At 49.7% G+C, this 16,956-nt stretch overlaps 4 protein-coding genes across 4 annotated transcripts; 2 read left to right on the forward strand and 2 right to left on the reverse strand.

Annotated features, from left to right (window-relative positions):
- Positions 1-95: 95 nt before the first annotated feature.
- Positions 96-4,414, forward strand: FOBCDRAFT_123721 (107-domain-containing protein; the record flags this gene model as incomplete). Its single annotated transcript, XM_059607772.1, has 6 exons — positions 96-2,103; positions 2,153-2,590; positions 2,643-2,955; positions 3,444-3,686; positions 3,736-4,144; positions 4,301-4,414. 6 exons carry the CDS (start codon positions 96-98, stop codon positions 4,412-4,414), a joined length of 3,525 nt encoding a protein of 1,174 aa, XP_059466612.1.
- Positions 4,415-4,589: 175 nt separating this feature from the next.
- On the reverse strand, positions 4,590-6,112 carry FOBCDRAFT_7215 (uncharacterized protein). Its single transcript, XM_031182891.3, has 2 exons — positions 4,942-6,112; positions 4,590-4,887 (listed from the first exon to the last, which is right to left on the reverse strand). Exons 1-2 carry the CDS (start codon positions 5,762-5,764, stop codon positions 4,625-4,627), a joined length of 1,086 nt encoding a protein of 361 aa, XP_031043659.2. The 5' UTR covers positions 5,765-6,112; the 3' UTR covers positions 4,590-4,624.
- Positions 6,113-11,130: 5,018 nt separating this feature from the next.
- Positions 11,131-12,968, forward strand: FOBCDRAFT_284335 (uncharacterized protein; the record flags this gene model as incomplete). The annotated part of the gene is made up of 3 exons (XM_059611657.1): positions 11,131-11,678; positions 11,734-11,992; positions 12,090-12,968. The coding sequence occupies exons 1-3, from the start codon at positions 11,332-11,334 to the stop codon at positions 12,966-12,968; spliced, it is 1,485 nt and encodes a 494-aa protein (XP_059463907.1). The 5' UTR covers positions 11,131-11,331.
- Positions 12,969-13,774: 806 nt separating this feature from the next.
- Positions 13,775-16,916, reverse strand: FOBCDRAFT_284343 (uncharacterized protein; the record flags this gene model as incomplete). Its single annotated transcript, XM_031182896.3, has 2 exons — positions 13,775-16,836; positions 16,901-16,916. 2 exons carry the CDS (start codon positions 16,914-16,916, stop codon positions 13,991-13,993), a joined length of 2,862 nt encoding a protein of 953 aa, XP_031043664.2. The 3' UTR covers positions 13,775-13,990.
- Positions 16,917-16,956: the final 40 nt, after the last annotated feature.

Raw genomic sequence — 16,956 nt, forward strand, 5'->3', positions numbered from 1 at the left:
ACCTGCCGAAAAGGGTTGCTTGCTCGTTCGCGCTGTGTACTAAACCATACGTTCGACTTGACAATCCCCAAGACAGACCAACCTGAGTCACTGAAATGGCACCTGTCGAGGCCGAGAAATTCCTATCTTATGAAGCCGGGCCCGAGGTCGAAGAGTTCGCCAACGCGCTCGACGATTGTCTCTCCCCTCCCCTCTCAAACGAAGAACGACGAGAACGAATTTTAGACCTACCTAGAAAATACTACGAGAATGCCCTTCGACGCCTAGCACAGGTTCGACCGCGCATGATGCGCAATGGACAAGACGATGTCGATATGGATGCAGACGACGATGTTGCTAATAGCAACCCTGCATCAGCAGAGCTTGTCAAACGTCTCGAGAGGGAAGCGCAAACATGGGATCTATTACGCAGGCTCCTTCCACTGAGATATGCTAGTTCTGATAACGGGCAGAGCGCTTCCAAAACCGAGCAGAGCTCCGTGGATTCAGGAGACCTGTTCAAGAGTTTCCTCGCTAGTGATTCATCAGCGCGCGAACGACAAGCAGTCATACAATGGCTTCAGAGCAATGCTTCTTCAGGACCGGATATCGACGAGCTTGCGCATGAACTCCAGCAAAACGCCGACCGTGGAGATATCATCGCTCACGGCTGGCTTCACACTCGCTCCTCAATCAAGCTTCGGAAGAGCGTAACAGCCTGGCCTCATCTTCTGGATCGCCAGTCACCAGCTATTGCGACCTCATTTCACACCTCAGATGGCTCACCTCTGGTGACACAGCTGGATCCAGACGCTGCGACTCGTCAGGGACGAAAACTTGAACCGCAAGATGAGTATTTTGAGCGTGCCATTTGGTTGGGTTGCTGGGAACACCTCCGCCGAGGATCAAGCTTGGACACTATCCGTGAATGGTGCCAAGAACGAACCGAAATGTGGCGGGCTATTTCGACCTCTGCGATACTTCTTTCAGCCGACGACAGCCAGGAAGTGACCGATACTAAACCAGCATCACTTGCTCTGTGGCGACGAATGTGCTTCAGCTTGTCTCGATCTGGTGGCTGTGATGACTATGAGCGTGCGGTATATGGTGTCCTATCAGGAGACATCCCGAGCGTCGAGAAAGTTGCCCTGACCTGGGATGATTTTCTTTTCGCGAACTACAATGCATTGCTACGCACACAGCTTGACAACTATATACTTGGACAATGTCCAGCCGACGTTGCTTCAAACCTCACACAATCCTTTCCTTCATTTGACGCTGTTCAATTTCACGGTGAGCCAAGAACAGTTGACATGCGTCTGATCCGAGCTCTGGAAGCCAACCCTCAGATCAAAGACGAAGCGAACGAACCCAATAAGGCGTTGCAGGCATCATTAATTTCCAAGGAAATTGGTCAACATCTTTATCAGCAGGGCTTGATCATTTCTTCTGGCGCAAATCAAAACGAGTCAACACTCTACAGATCAAAGCCTAGTAAGCTTGAGGTAAATAAGGAGAGGTTCTTCCAGTCTACGCAGCACTACGGCCTACGGATCGTCGCACATATCTATCTCCTCATCAACCTCATGGATAAGCTGAACTCGAAGGACGATTCTCTCGCCCCTGCCTTTTCTCCTCCTGAAATGAGACGTTCCCAACAGAACCTCATTGCCGGGTACGCGAATTATCTTCGCCTTGCCGAGTTTCATGAGTTAATACCTCTTTACTGTTCGATTTTGGAACCCCCTCGGTCATATGAGGTGCTTAGCTACAACCTCATTCACGAAAATGAGGCGAGCCGACGTTTACTACAACTCAGACTTATTCGGAAAGCTGGCATCGACGTACTGGGGTTTGTCAAGACTCAGGCATGGCTTCTGTTCGATGATTTGGGTCCGGTGCAGCATGGATGTCCTGCCAAGGAAGGATTTAGTATCATTGAGCCTGGCCCACCTACTTCACGCAGCGGTCGTCCTGTGAGACCCGATTTCTTTGGTGATGATGAAAGATTCGTTGATCAGGCACATGAGAACCTCATCCGATCACTAGAGTGGCTGGTGCTGGTGCAAGAAACATGGCCCAACGTGTTGTCTATGGGGACCAAGATCTACAAATTCTTTTTGCGTGAGTTATTCTGCTTTAAGCAGTCGGTTAAAAACTGACAACGCCACAGGCAATATGCACCTCAGCGCTGCTCGCCAGCTGATGAAGCGAGTTCCATTTTCAGAGGTACTTCATGCAGCTACGGAAGAAAGCGGCGATGAGATGGAGTTATACGAAGACATTCCCGAGTTTTGGGCTAGACAACTTGATCGGAGAGGTATTCGTGATGTGACACCGCAACAAGCACTCTCAGATGCCCGAAATTTCCGCGAACTAGAGAATCTGGTGCGAGCCCTGGATAGCTTGGAGACAGTCGCGTCGTTAGCCGAGCTTACAAATGAGTACGCAAAAAATGAAAACGCTGGAGCAGGCACGGCCATGATGTTAACGAGATACAGGGACCAGAAGAAGAAGCGAGAGTTCTGGAATGCTATTGGTGATGAAGTCAAGAACACAAAAGAAAACATGCAGCCTCTTCTCAAGAACTGGCTCCTGGTGGGCATCGAGGGTAAGTGAGCCCCTATCATCAGGCTATATCTCAGTGCTGACACACGAATTAGAAGGTGATCAAGAACTACGAGATCTCCGTCAGGCTTATCTCCCCGAAACAGTTCTAGCATACGTTGGCACGCTGCATTTTGCTGGCACTGGCTTGTCTCGAGACAACCTCCTCGAGTGTATGGAGCTTGCTTCCATCATTGCAGAGCGCGACTCAGATCTGTCGGTTGCATTCTTAGAAGCTGGAAGAATGAAGGAGCTGGTGGAAGTCTTTGCTGCCAGCAGCAAGGCATTGGCCATCAGCACTGGTGAAAAGAGAACCGCGAGCACTGGCAGCAAGAAGCTGCGAGAGATGGGTTGGTCCCGGGATCTGTGGTCTGTCAAGCCATGAAAGAGTTCCTTCCATTCTGTCACCACTCGTATCTGTTGACTGATTGTCGAGTTGTTATTTCGTTATCTGGGCGTCGACTTCCCATAAGTACCCATGGATCTATCATTTTCATTTGGTGAAGCCGGGCATGACTTGTAAAACATTAGGGTGGGAGTCGGAATCAGTACATAAGAGGAACCGAGCCAATGAAGAAACATTCTAGATCTCAATAAGTTGATCGAGTTAATGAGAACAGAAAACTTAGATGATAAGACGAAGTATTTATGTTGCAATATTCCACTTTCTTTCGTGCACTGATTATTCCGAGATTGATAATACCCGAAACGTGGGGGGCTAGGCCTATGACACAATCTGTAAGAAGCTCCCCACTTCAGACCTGCATCTTCCAACTCCAACTCAACGTGAAGTTTACCTATCTTACCTAAGGTAACTCCTTATTGCATTTACTCCTAACTATTTCCCAATACCTTAGCAAAGAGCGCACCGGGGCGACAACTGCAATGACAAGCCTCGCAGCTGATATGCAGGGCGCAACTCCTCCTGTTCTTCCTCCCAAGCCTGGCAGCCATGAGACGAGTCGCATTGCGACACCGACCTCATCAGGCGTGCCTCCACCATCCGAAGGCCGCATCCCTCCCAACACTGTAAACCACGCGCCAGCATCAATTCCCGACCCAGGCGACCAATGGCTCCCTAAGATTCTACAGGAAAAGTCGTATGTGATACCCCAATCGCAAGAGTGCAATTCTAAATTATGTGGCAAGAAAACAAGACCTGGCTGAACTGCTTGGAAACCCGACTCTCCTCAACGCATTAACGCACTCTCCTGAATCCATTCACCCTTCCCTGCTTGTATCGCATCAAGCTCTATCCGCCGCGCTCAACGAAAACATCGAGCTAGCTGGCCAACTCACAGACATGGAAGCTCGGCTATCCCATCAGCGCGCATCGACACAGGCACAACTTCTCTCAACACACACTCTCGAGCGACAATGGCGCCAGAAGCAGTCTGACATGGATCACGCGCTAGCGCCTTTTTCACCAGCAGCTTTATACCAGCAGCTGGGACAGGGCGTCCAGGAGCAGGCATCGGTGTGCGAGGCTATGGAGGAGAGTTTCCTCGACGGAGAAGGAGAAGGAGTATCGGCGACGGAGAGGGAGGTTACTGATTGGGTGCGTAAATACAGAGAGGCTAAAGTCCAGTACTATTTGAGGCAAGAGAGGAAAGAGAGATGGGACGAGGGACGTGTCGGTGGATGGAGATGAAGAGTTCTAGGCGTTTATACGGCATGGGCGTTGATGCATGACACTGTATTTTTGAACTTTCAGGTATCCGATCCTACCTGGTATAGATCACCAGCGCTTACGAGTTACGACACAGAATCATACGCTGAACATTTGCTTCGGCCCTGTAGACGCGTACCCCAGATTCGTCCTCTTTGAGGTCGGACATCGATTTATAACACGACAAACTGTTATATGCGATATAGCTGGGACGGATATGCCGTCGAATGCTTCCCACTTATAACCAACGCTCGCTTATCCAACACGGGTATCTATGTTATTGACTTTGAAAGCCGTACAAATTTGCTGATCCTCTTAATGGCGCCATGAGTAGTTAAAAAAAAAAAAAAAAAAGCTCGCATCTCACCATCATAGCGCGCTGAAAGGACTCTTCTTCATATCCGGGCTGCGTGGACTCATGGGCAGAGCAAACAGATCGTCGTCGTCATCTCGCCGTAGAGGTCTGACAGGGGCTGAGGCAGCTGTAGTAACGTCGCCATGTAGTGCAGCATTAAGCGATATGGGACCTGTAGATGCGTTGCTGGCCATGGCCTCATGGGACGACACAGCAATATCACGCCCTCTGGGTTGAAACGGATGAGATTGGCTAATGGGGCTCATGAAGGTGTTCGCTTTTGGGAGAAGTCAGCTTATGCACAGGGACTGGAGCGATGGATTTCAAATACCTGTCGTGCTCGGTGTTAGATCAGCAGGTGATGTGGCCAGCTTGAGACCTTTGAGCTTGTCCCCCAAACGGCCCGTAGGTGAACGAGTGGCTACAGGACGAGGCATGGAGTCACTGGGAAGTTGCGGCGTGTTGATGAAGGTGTCGAGAATCCATTGCCTCTCGGCGAGGGCCATCTCAACACCCACTCCCTCAGCATTATTGCGAAGCTCGGCGGCTACCTCCCGATCTATGGCTGCCAGGCGTTGGCGAGCCCATAGTGTGTGCAGGACTCCCCGATTGCCTGGATCAGCGGCAAGGCCTGGTGGAAAGATGGCCGGAAGCGGTTTGAGGGTCAGACTGGGTGAGCCAGGTGGCGTGATAGTGATCGTCGAGGGGACCGTGGCATCAGCGGGGAGCAGGAAGAATACACGGCGACGACGTTGACGAGATGAAGACGCAGGAGCAGTGCCTGCCCCAGAGTCTGGCTCAAGATCAGCAGCAGGGAGGTTAGTAGATTTCCCCGGCCACGACACTTGCCAACATGTTCTGTTGATGCTGTCCACCGGGGCAGAAGCCGGAGCCGGCTCCGTTGCGGAGATGCGATCGGCAGCCGAAACGGATTGTTCACCGGAGGTGTCGGCAGGACGATTGGCAGATGCAGCGGGGCCCCGAACGGCATCGGGATACCACTCCACCATCAGAACCTTTGTACCAGCATCGCTGAACTCGAAGCGGGCTAGGTGCTGAGCCTCCACAGAAGGGACGATAGGGGCTTCACCGACAACGGCAGATGTAGATGGGATTCCAGGCCGAGAAGAGCCCGAAAACGGGTCAGTCGTCATGGCTTAGGGCGACTTGCTCGTTATGGGGAAAGCGAGAAGGCCACAAAGAAGAAATGATATTAAGCTCCAGGATAAACGCTGCTGAACAGCGGCTCCGAATTCGAGCGGTAGAGTATGGGGATGGAGATGGAGATGGGGGTTGAGAAGGCGGAGAAGGGGTCGAAATCTGGGCACTTTTGATACTAGCCCGATGGCTTTGTTTCGACTTCGTTCTAGTCTCGCTATGTGCTCTGTCTCTCTGCAACTGACTTCGGCTGGGTTATTGCTGTCTTCTCGGCGACTTGCGCCTTTGCGTTTTTTTCAGGGTCCCGCTCCTTCTCGGACCGAGACGAGGTTATTTCGGTGAATAAGGTATCAGAGAATTTAGGTATATTGGTTTAGTGAGGTACGGGAAGGAGGCACCGGACACATTCCGCAATGCAGCCGGAACTGTGTCGGGAGCTATGTCAAAATGAGTTGACTCTGAACGTCTCTGGTGAGGGTAGGCGACGAGTCAGAGGGGAGGAGACGGCGGTGGCGGTAGGTAGTGGCGGGGGAGTTGCCAGTTTCAGGACGTTGACAGAAGACGGAACATTGGGTTGAACACGAGATGAGATGGAACACGACATGACATGGTTGTCAGCTTCTAGTTTTTGAGCGTTTATTACATTATTAGAGAGGAGAAGTTTGAGGGGGAAAAGAAGTGGACTGAACGCGGGATGGGACGGAATGGCCTTGGGGAAATGCTGTGGACGCGTCTACCTACCTCCATTCAACATTTAGGTAGTGGTCATATCTACAGCGCAGTAACGGCGGCGGATTGCACGGAAGGGGAAGCTGTTTCAGAGACAAGGATAGACGATCCAATCATTCTGGTGAAGTACTCGATAAGAACCTGTTTATTGGAAATGGAAGCAAGATAGAACACATAGAGAAGCGCATCCATCCATACCTTGGGTAGGTAGGTACCGCACCTTAACTCATCAGTAACCTTACCAGTTAGGGTGCTAGGTAAGGCAAGGCAAGGTAGCAGAGAGTTCCCTCATCACTTGACCATCTAAGAAGGGTTCCTAGCGTCTAAGAGCTGGCGGGAGTAGAAAAAAAAAAAAAAAAAAAAAAAAAAACACAGATTGGCTTTTACCCAGCCTCAAACCAAAATCGGTATTTCATTTTCGTCTCCCAACTTAAGGTATCATCTACAACAGGCTATCGAGTATCATAGTAGGTTAGTACATTAACATGTGCTGACTGAGGCAGTGCTGACTGTCCGGGCCTGGTCCCTTGTCTAGGTATCCCTGGCCGTGCTTTGACTAGGTACTTGCTAGGCTGGGCTGGAGTTTATCGGTATTATCGGGACGAAAGCCATTTCTTATCGGCCGATTGCGTGACTGAATTGAGACCAGAGTGATTTAGAGTCACGAACATATGTCGTCAATAATAACAGCATCTACTGTACAGCCTGAGAATCAAGCCTTTAACATGTGCTGCTGTTCTCTACCAGACATACTAGTATAACCAAGTGCCTTTGTAAGTATGAGATCGGTGATCCCAAGTTAGTATCCCTTGGCTCTAAGTTACTTGTGCGCATTGCGTACCTTGCATTTAAATATTTATCTATTTTTTTCTCTCTCTCTCTCTTTTTTTTATTTTTTTAAACAAAAATCTCTCGAGTCAACGCAAAGGTTCATTACAAGAGAAGTTTACTGAGATGTCAATCGAGTAGAGGAAACGTTACAGGATCTCATGCCAATGCGGTATCGTCCCAAAAACAAGGCTCTTCTATCGACGTCTCTATCTATTCCACGACCTGCCGTAGTCTCTAGCTATAATAACTCTACCCCGAGACACACTACTAGCATAGGTATTGATCCTCTGTACTCATAGCAATGTCTTGCTTTTCTTCAAGTCACCAACCAACCAGAACTCAGTTGATTCTCAAGATCGGCGTCAACGAGACACTGGATATCGAGCTTGTCACGGATGGGGCCAGTCCTTCCCAAAACCACCGCAGTAAGGCCGCGACTAATAGGAACACGCCCCCTCTCAAACCCAACATAGGTTGGGTGTCTCAGGTCCGTTCAGCTGGTCCTCGCATCCACAACCATATTCAGACAACCCCAATTATTTAACTCTCCATTACTCGTGAGATTGCTGAGATTCAAATCTACTATTTTGACGTTGTGTAAGTGATATCAACCGTGTTCATAACATCACTGATATGGTATATATGATAATGAATGTTGGTCGTACGAGTTGTATTGTCACGTAAAAGCTCACTCACAACGATAGCTCAATGGCATTCAACTGACTGGACCGGAAGTCTTGTGACGTGGAGAAATGAATCACACATCCACTGGCTCCGTCATCATCAATAGCCATACCTGTCTTGTTGCATCTAAACGGGAATTGGCTCAAAAACAGTTGAGAATCTCCAGAGTTGCTCGAGACATGCATATATACTACATTGCAACATGTTGGGATATTTCATTTCAAGTCGGATAAGTACAGTATATCCATTATTGTGAAGGCTTGTATATGGACAATGCTAAGAGAGCGTCGAGCCACCTGTATCAAGCGAACCCCTCGGGCCACGCGATTCGCACGGCAAAAGCACTCGCCCGTTCGGCCTCGAGCTCTTCCATAGAACTCACCTCACTTCGCCTTTTATTAACTACCGTATGCAGCTCTCGGCCGGAGAGAGGGTCCTCGGCTTGACTCTGTTACAGATGGATCCACGCAATTCCGGGGGCAGATATAGTTTGCTCTCGTTCTGGGGGTGAGGTAAGGTAACTGTAGTTCCTTCGGGTGGTGTTCTCCATGAAATCGTAAAATCATTCTAGGTCTCGTGAGTCGACATCTATGGGTCTGACATATTCGATACGCTATTTCCTCACTTGGTGCATCTCATACAAAAAAGTTGTTAATGACAAGCCGGCGGAAGGCAGTTTCGGGTGCATTAGCAAAATATGAAGTTTGTATGAGCTTTGAAGATAACTCAAGCATCACACTATGGAAAACCTATCGATCATTGTCGTTACCACTGTGTAGCGTATTCAGGATATTTGGTATCTTATCCAGCTCATTGAAGGTTCCGACTGTCCATCTGAAAGTTTTAGTTATCGGACCTCCATTCGGTGAAGGACTCGGCCGGCACTTGGATAAGTAGGCTATACGGATGCCATCCAATTCGCTCCGACCCGGGCTGTCTCATTGCTTGATCATTCGACCGAATGTTAATGAAGATAATACTATGTAAACATAAGACCAGGAAGAATAAAAAACAAGAGGGTACACCCGTTCAGAAAAAGTCTGCCTAAAGTCTGCAAAGGCCCAGTCTATCTTGGCCGGCTAAATGCAATCCCTGAAGAATAGACCGAGATATCAACGGGTGGCGGATCCGGTGAAGACCCGGAGAAAAGCCAGTTTCAAGGTACCTAGATACCAGGTAAGCCAAGGGCCAAGACAAACCTAGGCACTTAAATGAGAACGCTCCAGCCCAAGCCTCAAAAAGAAAAAAAGAGAGAGATCCATGGCAGGAGGAGAAAAATCTCACCAGGGGTCATTTTCTAAGCTGCCATCTCTGTTTCCCAACGTATCTGTTAGGCCAAGTAATAAGGCATTTCCCGTGCGGCTGGCCAGTTAATGGGATTGCGAATAGCTTTTAGTTAAAACTCAAAAACAGCCAAAACAGGCGCTGTAACGTTGTTTTGATAGAGCTTCGGGAACAATCAACGGGAAAGCCATATACGCAACGCATCTGAACCGCAATCCACCACACAGGAGGCACATGTCCCAGACGCTGCATGGCATGGAACGGATGGGAAGATAGAGTAGGGCCGGCCAATTGGGCCGAGTCGGGAATTTCATTGACGATCATGGGGGATCAAGAAAGCAATCTCACACTGTGCGTCACTCGTAAAAGTGAGGATAGGCGCTCGTGGAAGCACCTCGCGCGTACCGTGCAATAACTGTACACTGCTGTGCACCGGCGTTTTTCTGGAGCGTTGCAGTGGAGGGCAGATGCATCACCAACGTCAGCTGGTCACTAAAAGTACCTGAGGACCACAGGCAATTCAGGGCCAGAGGAATGCTAATGCTAATGGAAACTGCTGTTGTTTAGGTTGTGGGGAGATTTGCGCAAGGCAGTGGAGAGGTTTCCACGGGCTCCATCGTCATTCTGGGTCTGGGGCTTTTCTTCTCTGCTGCCCAGATTTCCTCTCCAGGAAGTCCAAAGCACCGGGGAGATTCGCTCACGCGGTTTCTCCAGACTGGAGTACACCCACGCGTTATGTTAAAAAAGGGGCCCCAATGTCCCCCCACAGCTGCCATGGAGTGTCCTCTCCACAGTTTGACCGGCCAAACGCCGCTTGAGGCGAACCAAACGCTTGCCTTTTCGGCACCTTGGGCGGCCATGAGGTGCGCTAGATGTCCCAATTGTCACTGTGATGTGCTGTATTGACCTAAACTGATGGGCAGTCAATCAAAGAACACCCCACCATAATAAACGGTCGGTCCGTTCTCCCCCCTCGTCAGTCAATACCTTTTCAATGGGATGGTTTGGTGCTGGCCAAATCCTTCATTTCGTTTTATAGTTGTCTTTACGGGCGACAAGATCTTCAATTCTATTCTATTTTGGCTCATTCTCTTCATATCAGCCCAGCCGATCGGTGCACTTACACTTGGCGATATGGGATGTACCTTATCAGTCAATCATCTAAACCTTCCCAAATCTACCTACCCAGGTAATACCCAGAACGGGAAGTATCCAGATAGTTGGGACATTCACACCCAACCCAGCTTTTCTTTTTGAACAATCGCCTCGACATGGGATAATATAGTGCAGCCCTCAACACGAACCACTAGGCCTTCGGCCAGTAAATCTTGATTTTCATTCAGTAGGTACCTATCATATGCAGTGGTTCGCTCTTGCCGTTCGTCCCAATTCAAGATAGCACCTGTCTCTGCAGAGAATCATTATCGTCCCGTCTGTGGAGTCGCGACCCATTTAACTTCACACCTCTTGCTGCGAAGGAAAAAAAAACGCTCCACCTCACACCCCCTCCACGTCGTTCCATTCTCCCCCGGATTTGTACCGTACGTACCCAAGTATCCTTGTACCTGGAAGTCCCCTTCCTTCTACAGCCCAGCTAGTCATCACTACGCTCTCTCGCTCTTTCCTTGTACCATTACCCTTCCCACTTTCCCGTTTATCCCGCGCAGTTCATTCTGTCCGAACCAACACGAAACACCACAAACTCGCCTTTCACGATATCGATCGACTGCTTCCCCTTCGTCTTTCTTATTACCAGCCTTTTCCTTTGACGTCTAGCCCTCGAACTCGATTTACCTGTGCCTCCGGATCTCCGGTCCGTAGTTTTCGGCGTTCCCGATCGCTCCGTCTCGCCAAATCGCTCTTCCTCTCGCCATGTCGAGTATATTCTCATTCAGTGCGCAATAGAGACGGACGTCTGTAGCCATTTAGGCCTGCTCAGCAAAGGCGACACCGTCCTTTCTAACACGCTGCGGCCCTTGCGCCCTCTCGTCGATAGCGTCGAACGTCGCTCGTTTTCTCTTCGACGCCCGTCATCATGGCTCATCATCAAGCGCGGACGATGGCTATGGATCCGCCACATATCACCGAATTTGCTTCTGAGCGTTACTTCGAAAAGTTAAGCCAGCTCAATGCACACCAACATCAGCGTCAACCTCCTCCGACTCGAGATAATCTTGATGCTTCCACCTCGTCGCCTTCGAGATTTATTCTTCCTCTACGAGAAACGAAAACCGCCGATGTTGAACCTCTAAGGCCCCTTGACCAGAAGCGTGATAAGTCAAGGTTTTTCGGTCTTCGCTCAAAGGTCTCGATCCTCCACTCTAAATCGAGTGTCGCGTCTGGTCATGCGCCTCGAGTTTCTGTTGAGACGCCGCAAAAAAGGTAATGCTCTTTTGGCTGAATATTAATCCTTTCACTTTACTGACCTGTGAGATAGTGCTAGCTTCGATCAGCTTTTCCTAGGACTTCCCAACGAATTACAGATTCAAATCATTTCTGCCCTCCCACTAACCGACGTCCTGAACCTCCGACTTGCCTCCAAATCGTGGCATACTCTCGTCACTTTCAACGAAAATACTATCGCTCGATATCATCTCGAACATCATATTCCCGTTTACGCCTCCCGCCTCTACCCCATCACAGACCCGAGCGAGATCAACTTCCAACATCTATGCGGGATATGGCATCGATTACACGTCGCTGCCAAGCTCGCCTTTCTAATGTGTGAATGGATTACAAAAGATATCTTTCTTCGCCAAACTGAAGCTCAACGACTTGCATTTGCACCCCCAGAACGAGCGCATGCGGCGACGCCTAATACCTCTTCTATTTACCATATTCCACTTCTTCGAGACGTACCGGAAATTGTACCTAAAGCGTATGGCTGAGAACGGAGGAAAAGGATTGAGACGGGAACCTTATACTTTGAACCCGATTGAAGCCGAAATCATGAGTATGTACGACGACCAAACCTTATTAAGGGTTCACGAAGTCTTTCCCCTTGTAATATCATCGTTCTGTCGGAGACTCCGACCACCGACATATGTTGGTAGAGTCGAGCGATCACTTCGTGGCTATATTCGGGAGAAACCGTCCGACGACATGCATGTTGCCATTTTGTGCATTGGTGGACTGCGACAAGTGGAAAGGCTTTGGGAAATCAAGGGATACAACAGCAGGCGTGGTGCTGTTGACACATGGTTTAATGCTCTCACGAAAGAGGCGCCACCTACTGAACAGTCAACGTCGAAACCGAAACGAGGTCTTTTCGGACGCAAAAAGTCCACTAGTGAAGCTCGATCGTCTGGTACTGCATTGAACAAGGTCCGGAGTTCTGGCTCAATAGATGGGAACATGGATTGGGAAGCCAATCTTGTCTTCAACACGAGTTTATCTGCTGGGGCTCCCATGTCACCTCTTACTTCGCAACAGGCTCAGGCATTACTCAGCGACCTTCCCGTACTGCAACAAATATGGCTTACAACAGCTGAGGCCCTGATCCTTCAGCGTCGGGTTGTCGAGCGTCCACAGGATATCAAACGCAACCAACAGGTCATGCTGGATTTGATCAGTGAAGATGGACTTGTAGAAGAGGACGAATGGTGGTACGGCCGCAGCATTCCCGATTCTGTGCGGCCTCCCGTCGGTGTCACTGATGACGATGCGGATTAAACGGCACCAGTTTCACTATATCTTAGGCATTCTTCGTTTGTTATGTTGCTGTTGGCGAGCGTGTTGAGAAGTTATACCATTACTTCTACTTGTCGTTTTACCTGGGTACATGCATGTGTCAAAGAACGGGTTCTTGAGCATTTAAACGGCGTTTTTATCGGTTGCGGAGAAAAGGGCTACTGCGTTGCCGAAGGTGGTACTGGATGGGAACACTGGCTATACATATTGATACCGACTGTCTATACGACATTATATTTTCATTTCTATTTCACCACTTTCTTCTCAACTTAAGATCGAAGCCGAGTGTCTCAAACCCTCAAAAGGCTCTTGTTTCCCTGAATAGTGAAAAGGACGTTCCCATCCAATGTTTGCACTAGCCTCATAGGGTCAAGTTGGCGTGGCTCTTTATTCATTCGGATAGCAGTATATTTATTATCCCAAGAAGCCTCTACTTTGATAGGAGGCGGGAAGCTTATTCTTAAATCTACTAAAACTGAAAGGATATGATGATCTGAGCAATAGACCACCAGTCTGTTTAGTTCGGGTTTGGCTTTCCGTGTGATCTTGCCTATAAGTGATATACAATCCATGAACACACACACAGTGACTTAGCCAAGCCGGAAACCCAGCCTTTCCTCTAATGATGCCTCTCTGCTACTTAAAGACACATGTTTTCTTTGCTTAGTATCCACACGAGTGATACTCACGTTACCTTCGCCGTCTTGTGCAAACATTCCGGTGTCCCTGTCATGATTTGTAGGACGTGAATACTTGAGCCGTCCTGCAGCCCAAGAGCAGAAAAGGTCCGATCACATGGAATCAGCCGATTTGGACCACCCACCTCTGCTCCTTGATATCTTCTGATATTCTCGCTCTCTCTTCATGGTGTAAAATACTCGACTACGAATGTGAATTTCGGCCAGTGTATTGTCAAAGCATGGATCGCTTCTGAGTTGCTTCGCTGTGCCAGAGTTGCTGTGATAGTCCGTTCGGGCGTAGCTCTGTCTATTAAAGCTGGGAGCTTAAGACATGTCTGCTACAGGCGCTGATGCAGTTTTACAAGGCTTGGGAGGTGTTTTGTCCATACTTGCGATTGGTGCTGACTCTTCTAAGTGGTGATGCGACTCAGAATGGTCCATGTTTGGTAAGGGTGTTGTCCCAGTTGAATGACGGAGACCTTGTTGCCCGTATTGAGGAACCAGGGGTCGGCTGTCAAGCCTTTGAGCTCGCCGAGGAGGGCTTGAGCGTGCTGTCTGGGAAAATGGGCCTGCAGCGGAATGACCTAATTGATTCGACAACTGTCGTTGCTGTCGTTGCTGCCGCTGGTACAAACCCAATACGGTCACTTCTCGGAGAACATCCTCCGGAGCCCCGAGGTCCCGGCTATGTGGCTGAGTATTCGTTGGAGAAGATAGACTCGTCGGTCGGATCGACTGTTCGGATCTCAAATCCTGTGGTGAATGATGCCGAGGTTGATGCTTGCGTTGAAGTTGGACGCCTTGATCTGCTTGGGTCTGGTAAGACTCATCAAATTGCTTGAGCCCTTGATCCTGCTGGTACAAATGAGATGGGCTTTGTGGCACTTGCTGGCTCAAACTATCTCCAAGCCCAATTGCCTGTACCCCGGAGGCGAATATGCCTGATATAGACGATGTGTGTCTGGTAGTGGCACCTGAACGAAAAGCTATAGCCTCTGCATCGGCTGATTGCGAATATCTTTCGCTAGTGCCAAGGTTTCTTGGATTTGTCTCCTGAGACACACAAAGACGCTTGACTTGTTTCTCGTGAGGATGATTGGTGGCTAATCGCGCGGTCCTGGGGGATGTTTGGGGGGTATCGATCACTCGAGTGTTGGTACAGGGACCTTGTTGTGAATTCTTTCTCTTCTTTGAAGAAACTAGGACAGCGTCCTGGTGGTGGTTGGGTGGCCCCTGAAGTTCCTGTATGATAACGGAACTGCCACCGGCTGTTCGTGCTTTGTTCACCTGCGTGCAACCAGGCGAGCCAGTTGCGCCACCTTGCATTGTGCTGGCCGCTTCTTCAGCAGGATCGGGCAATACTGGGAAAGAAAAGGTGTTTCGAAGAGCACTGGCTGTCTCGGTCACGTAGCTTGAATCAGGCGTGGATATTAGGGAGTTATACGTGTTTTCCCTCGTGGTTGGCTCATGAGATTGAGGCCTTGACTCCCTAAGATGAGAGTCTGATGAGTTAAATGAGGAAGAAGCAGGCTTAGCAGGCAGTAGCCTGGGCTTGTTCTTTGATCCCTTAGGCCGACCACGAGGCCTTCCTGTACTCTTCGTGCGTTTTAACGTTGTAACCGAAGAATTTGGCACGACCAGTGCAGATGTGCTAGTTAATTCGGCGGGGGTAATCGATGGACCTGAGGTGCTTCTTCGGGCTTCCCCTGAAACATTTATCAATCTCGGCATAATTGAGGGAGCGGCAGCTATAGAAATTTGACCCTTCCTAACACGGGGAAGTAGCTTACTCGGGCTTTGGTTGTTAGAAGCACGTGGTAGAGGCATATCTGAGCCTGGATTATTTGCAACAGAGTCTGGTGGTGCACCCGAGCATTTGACAAATGTCGAAGGCTGCGTACCATTCGTTTCATCGGGCCTCATAGCCAGGGGAACGAAGGCAGTACGCTTAAGATGTAAATCTGCGTGTACTAGCTTTTTCGTACTCCCTTTTGGCCTACCTCGTGGTCTCCCTGTTGAGGGTTTCAATGGCCTTTTCGTAGTGCTGTTTTCAGCAAAATTTGGAGGGAAAATTTCCGAAATCCACGAAATAAAGAGATCGCCCGAGCTTTTCTTCGAGCCACTTTCAGAGGACCCCCCGTCAGGAGACGGGAGCCGCCGAGTGGCACCGCCGAAGTGGTAAAGGGCACTGCAAAGCGTTTCTACGACTGTAGTTGGGTGCAGCTTTCGTAGGAGTTCAAGAAGTCGATATTGCTCTGCTCTGACCTCTTCCGGTGGAAGAGTTGTTGCCAAGAGCTTCGTAATGGCAGGCGGCTCTCTGTTAGTCTCCTGTGTGGGATCTGCTGGTGTGACAAATTCGTTCGACGGGTTCATGCTGACGTCCTGTGTCGAGTTCGCATCTATAAATGGACTGTCCTGTTGTTCATGGTTGACCCCGAGTGCGACCTCTCCTTTAGTTGATTCTGCTAGAATTTCTGTTTCAATATTTTCCACATTGCCTGCTTCCATCAATGGATTCTCTTCAAGCCCTGTGCTGGCTTGTGCAGATCCCGTCTCTGCTCGCTGCTCTTCATATGGCATAACAGTCCTGAGGGGTGGAGGCTGAGCAACTGGCCCGTAAATGTCTGCAATTACTGAAGGGAGATTTGAGAGAGATTGTGAAGGAGTGCGAGCAGCCGCTGTGTGTGGTGGCCGCGGTCTCCTTGGATAGCGATACCCTTGAGCACTTGCAAGTTTGGCAGCAGCAGCAGTTCTTTCACTTGTACGCTTGGCCGCAAGGTCGCGCTCCGTTACCTGCGGCTTCTGGAGGTGCATATGCATAACACTGAAGTTACCTTGCTTCATGTTCGTCCTGCCCTTAAGCTTGCTTGGCACTGCGGTCCTGATACGACCATCGCGATATGGGTTAAGGCTGGCGGCCGGCACTTTGTCCTCTTGCGGTGGACCAGGGCTAGACGAAACAGTTGTTCCATGATCCGGAGCATGGAATGGATTCATCTGGAGATCAAACAAGGCATTGCCTACTTGCCAATCCGACCTGGTGGCTCTTTGTCCAGGTGTCACGGCGCCTGTCGACGCTGTAGCGGACGAGGCACCGGGGCTTGGGCCTAGGGCATGAGCAGTGTCGGGAGTGAGGATAGTAGAATCGAGCACAATGGCGTGTTGAGGCGCTGTGCATTGCCTGTGAGCCTATGTATCTACTGCATTCGACGAATTGTTTCGAACAACACGTACGTACTTCTGAGGTCATGACGTCGGGATGAGGCTGGGTCATAATACGCTATTGACCT

This window comes from Fusarium oxysporum, chromosome I, assembly GCF_013085055.1.
Source record: "Fusarium oxysporum Fo47 chromosome I, complete sequence".
In the NCBI taxonomy this organism is placed as follows: Eukaryota; Fungi; Ascomycota; class Sordariomycetes; order Hypocreales; family Nectriaceae; genus Fusarium; species Fusarium oxysporum.

Excerpts from the sequence above, each read along its gene's own strand:
- FOBCDRAFT_7215 (XM_031182891.3), bottom strand. The coding sequence starts at position 5,764 with ATGACGACTGACCCGTTTTCGGGCTCTTCTCGGCCTGGAATCCCATCT. Across the intron at positions 4,888-4,941 it reads TCTAACACCGAGCACGACAG|CGAACACCTTCATGAGCCCC; the intron begins GTATTTGAAATC and ends TTCTCCCAAAAG.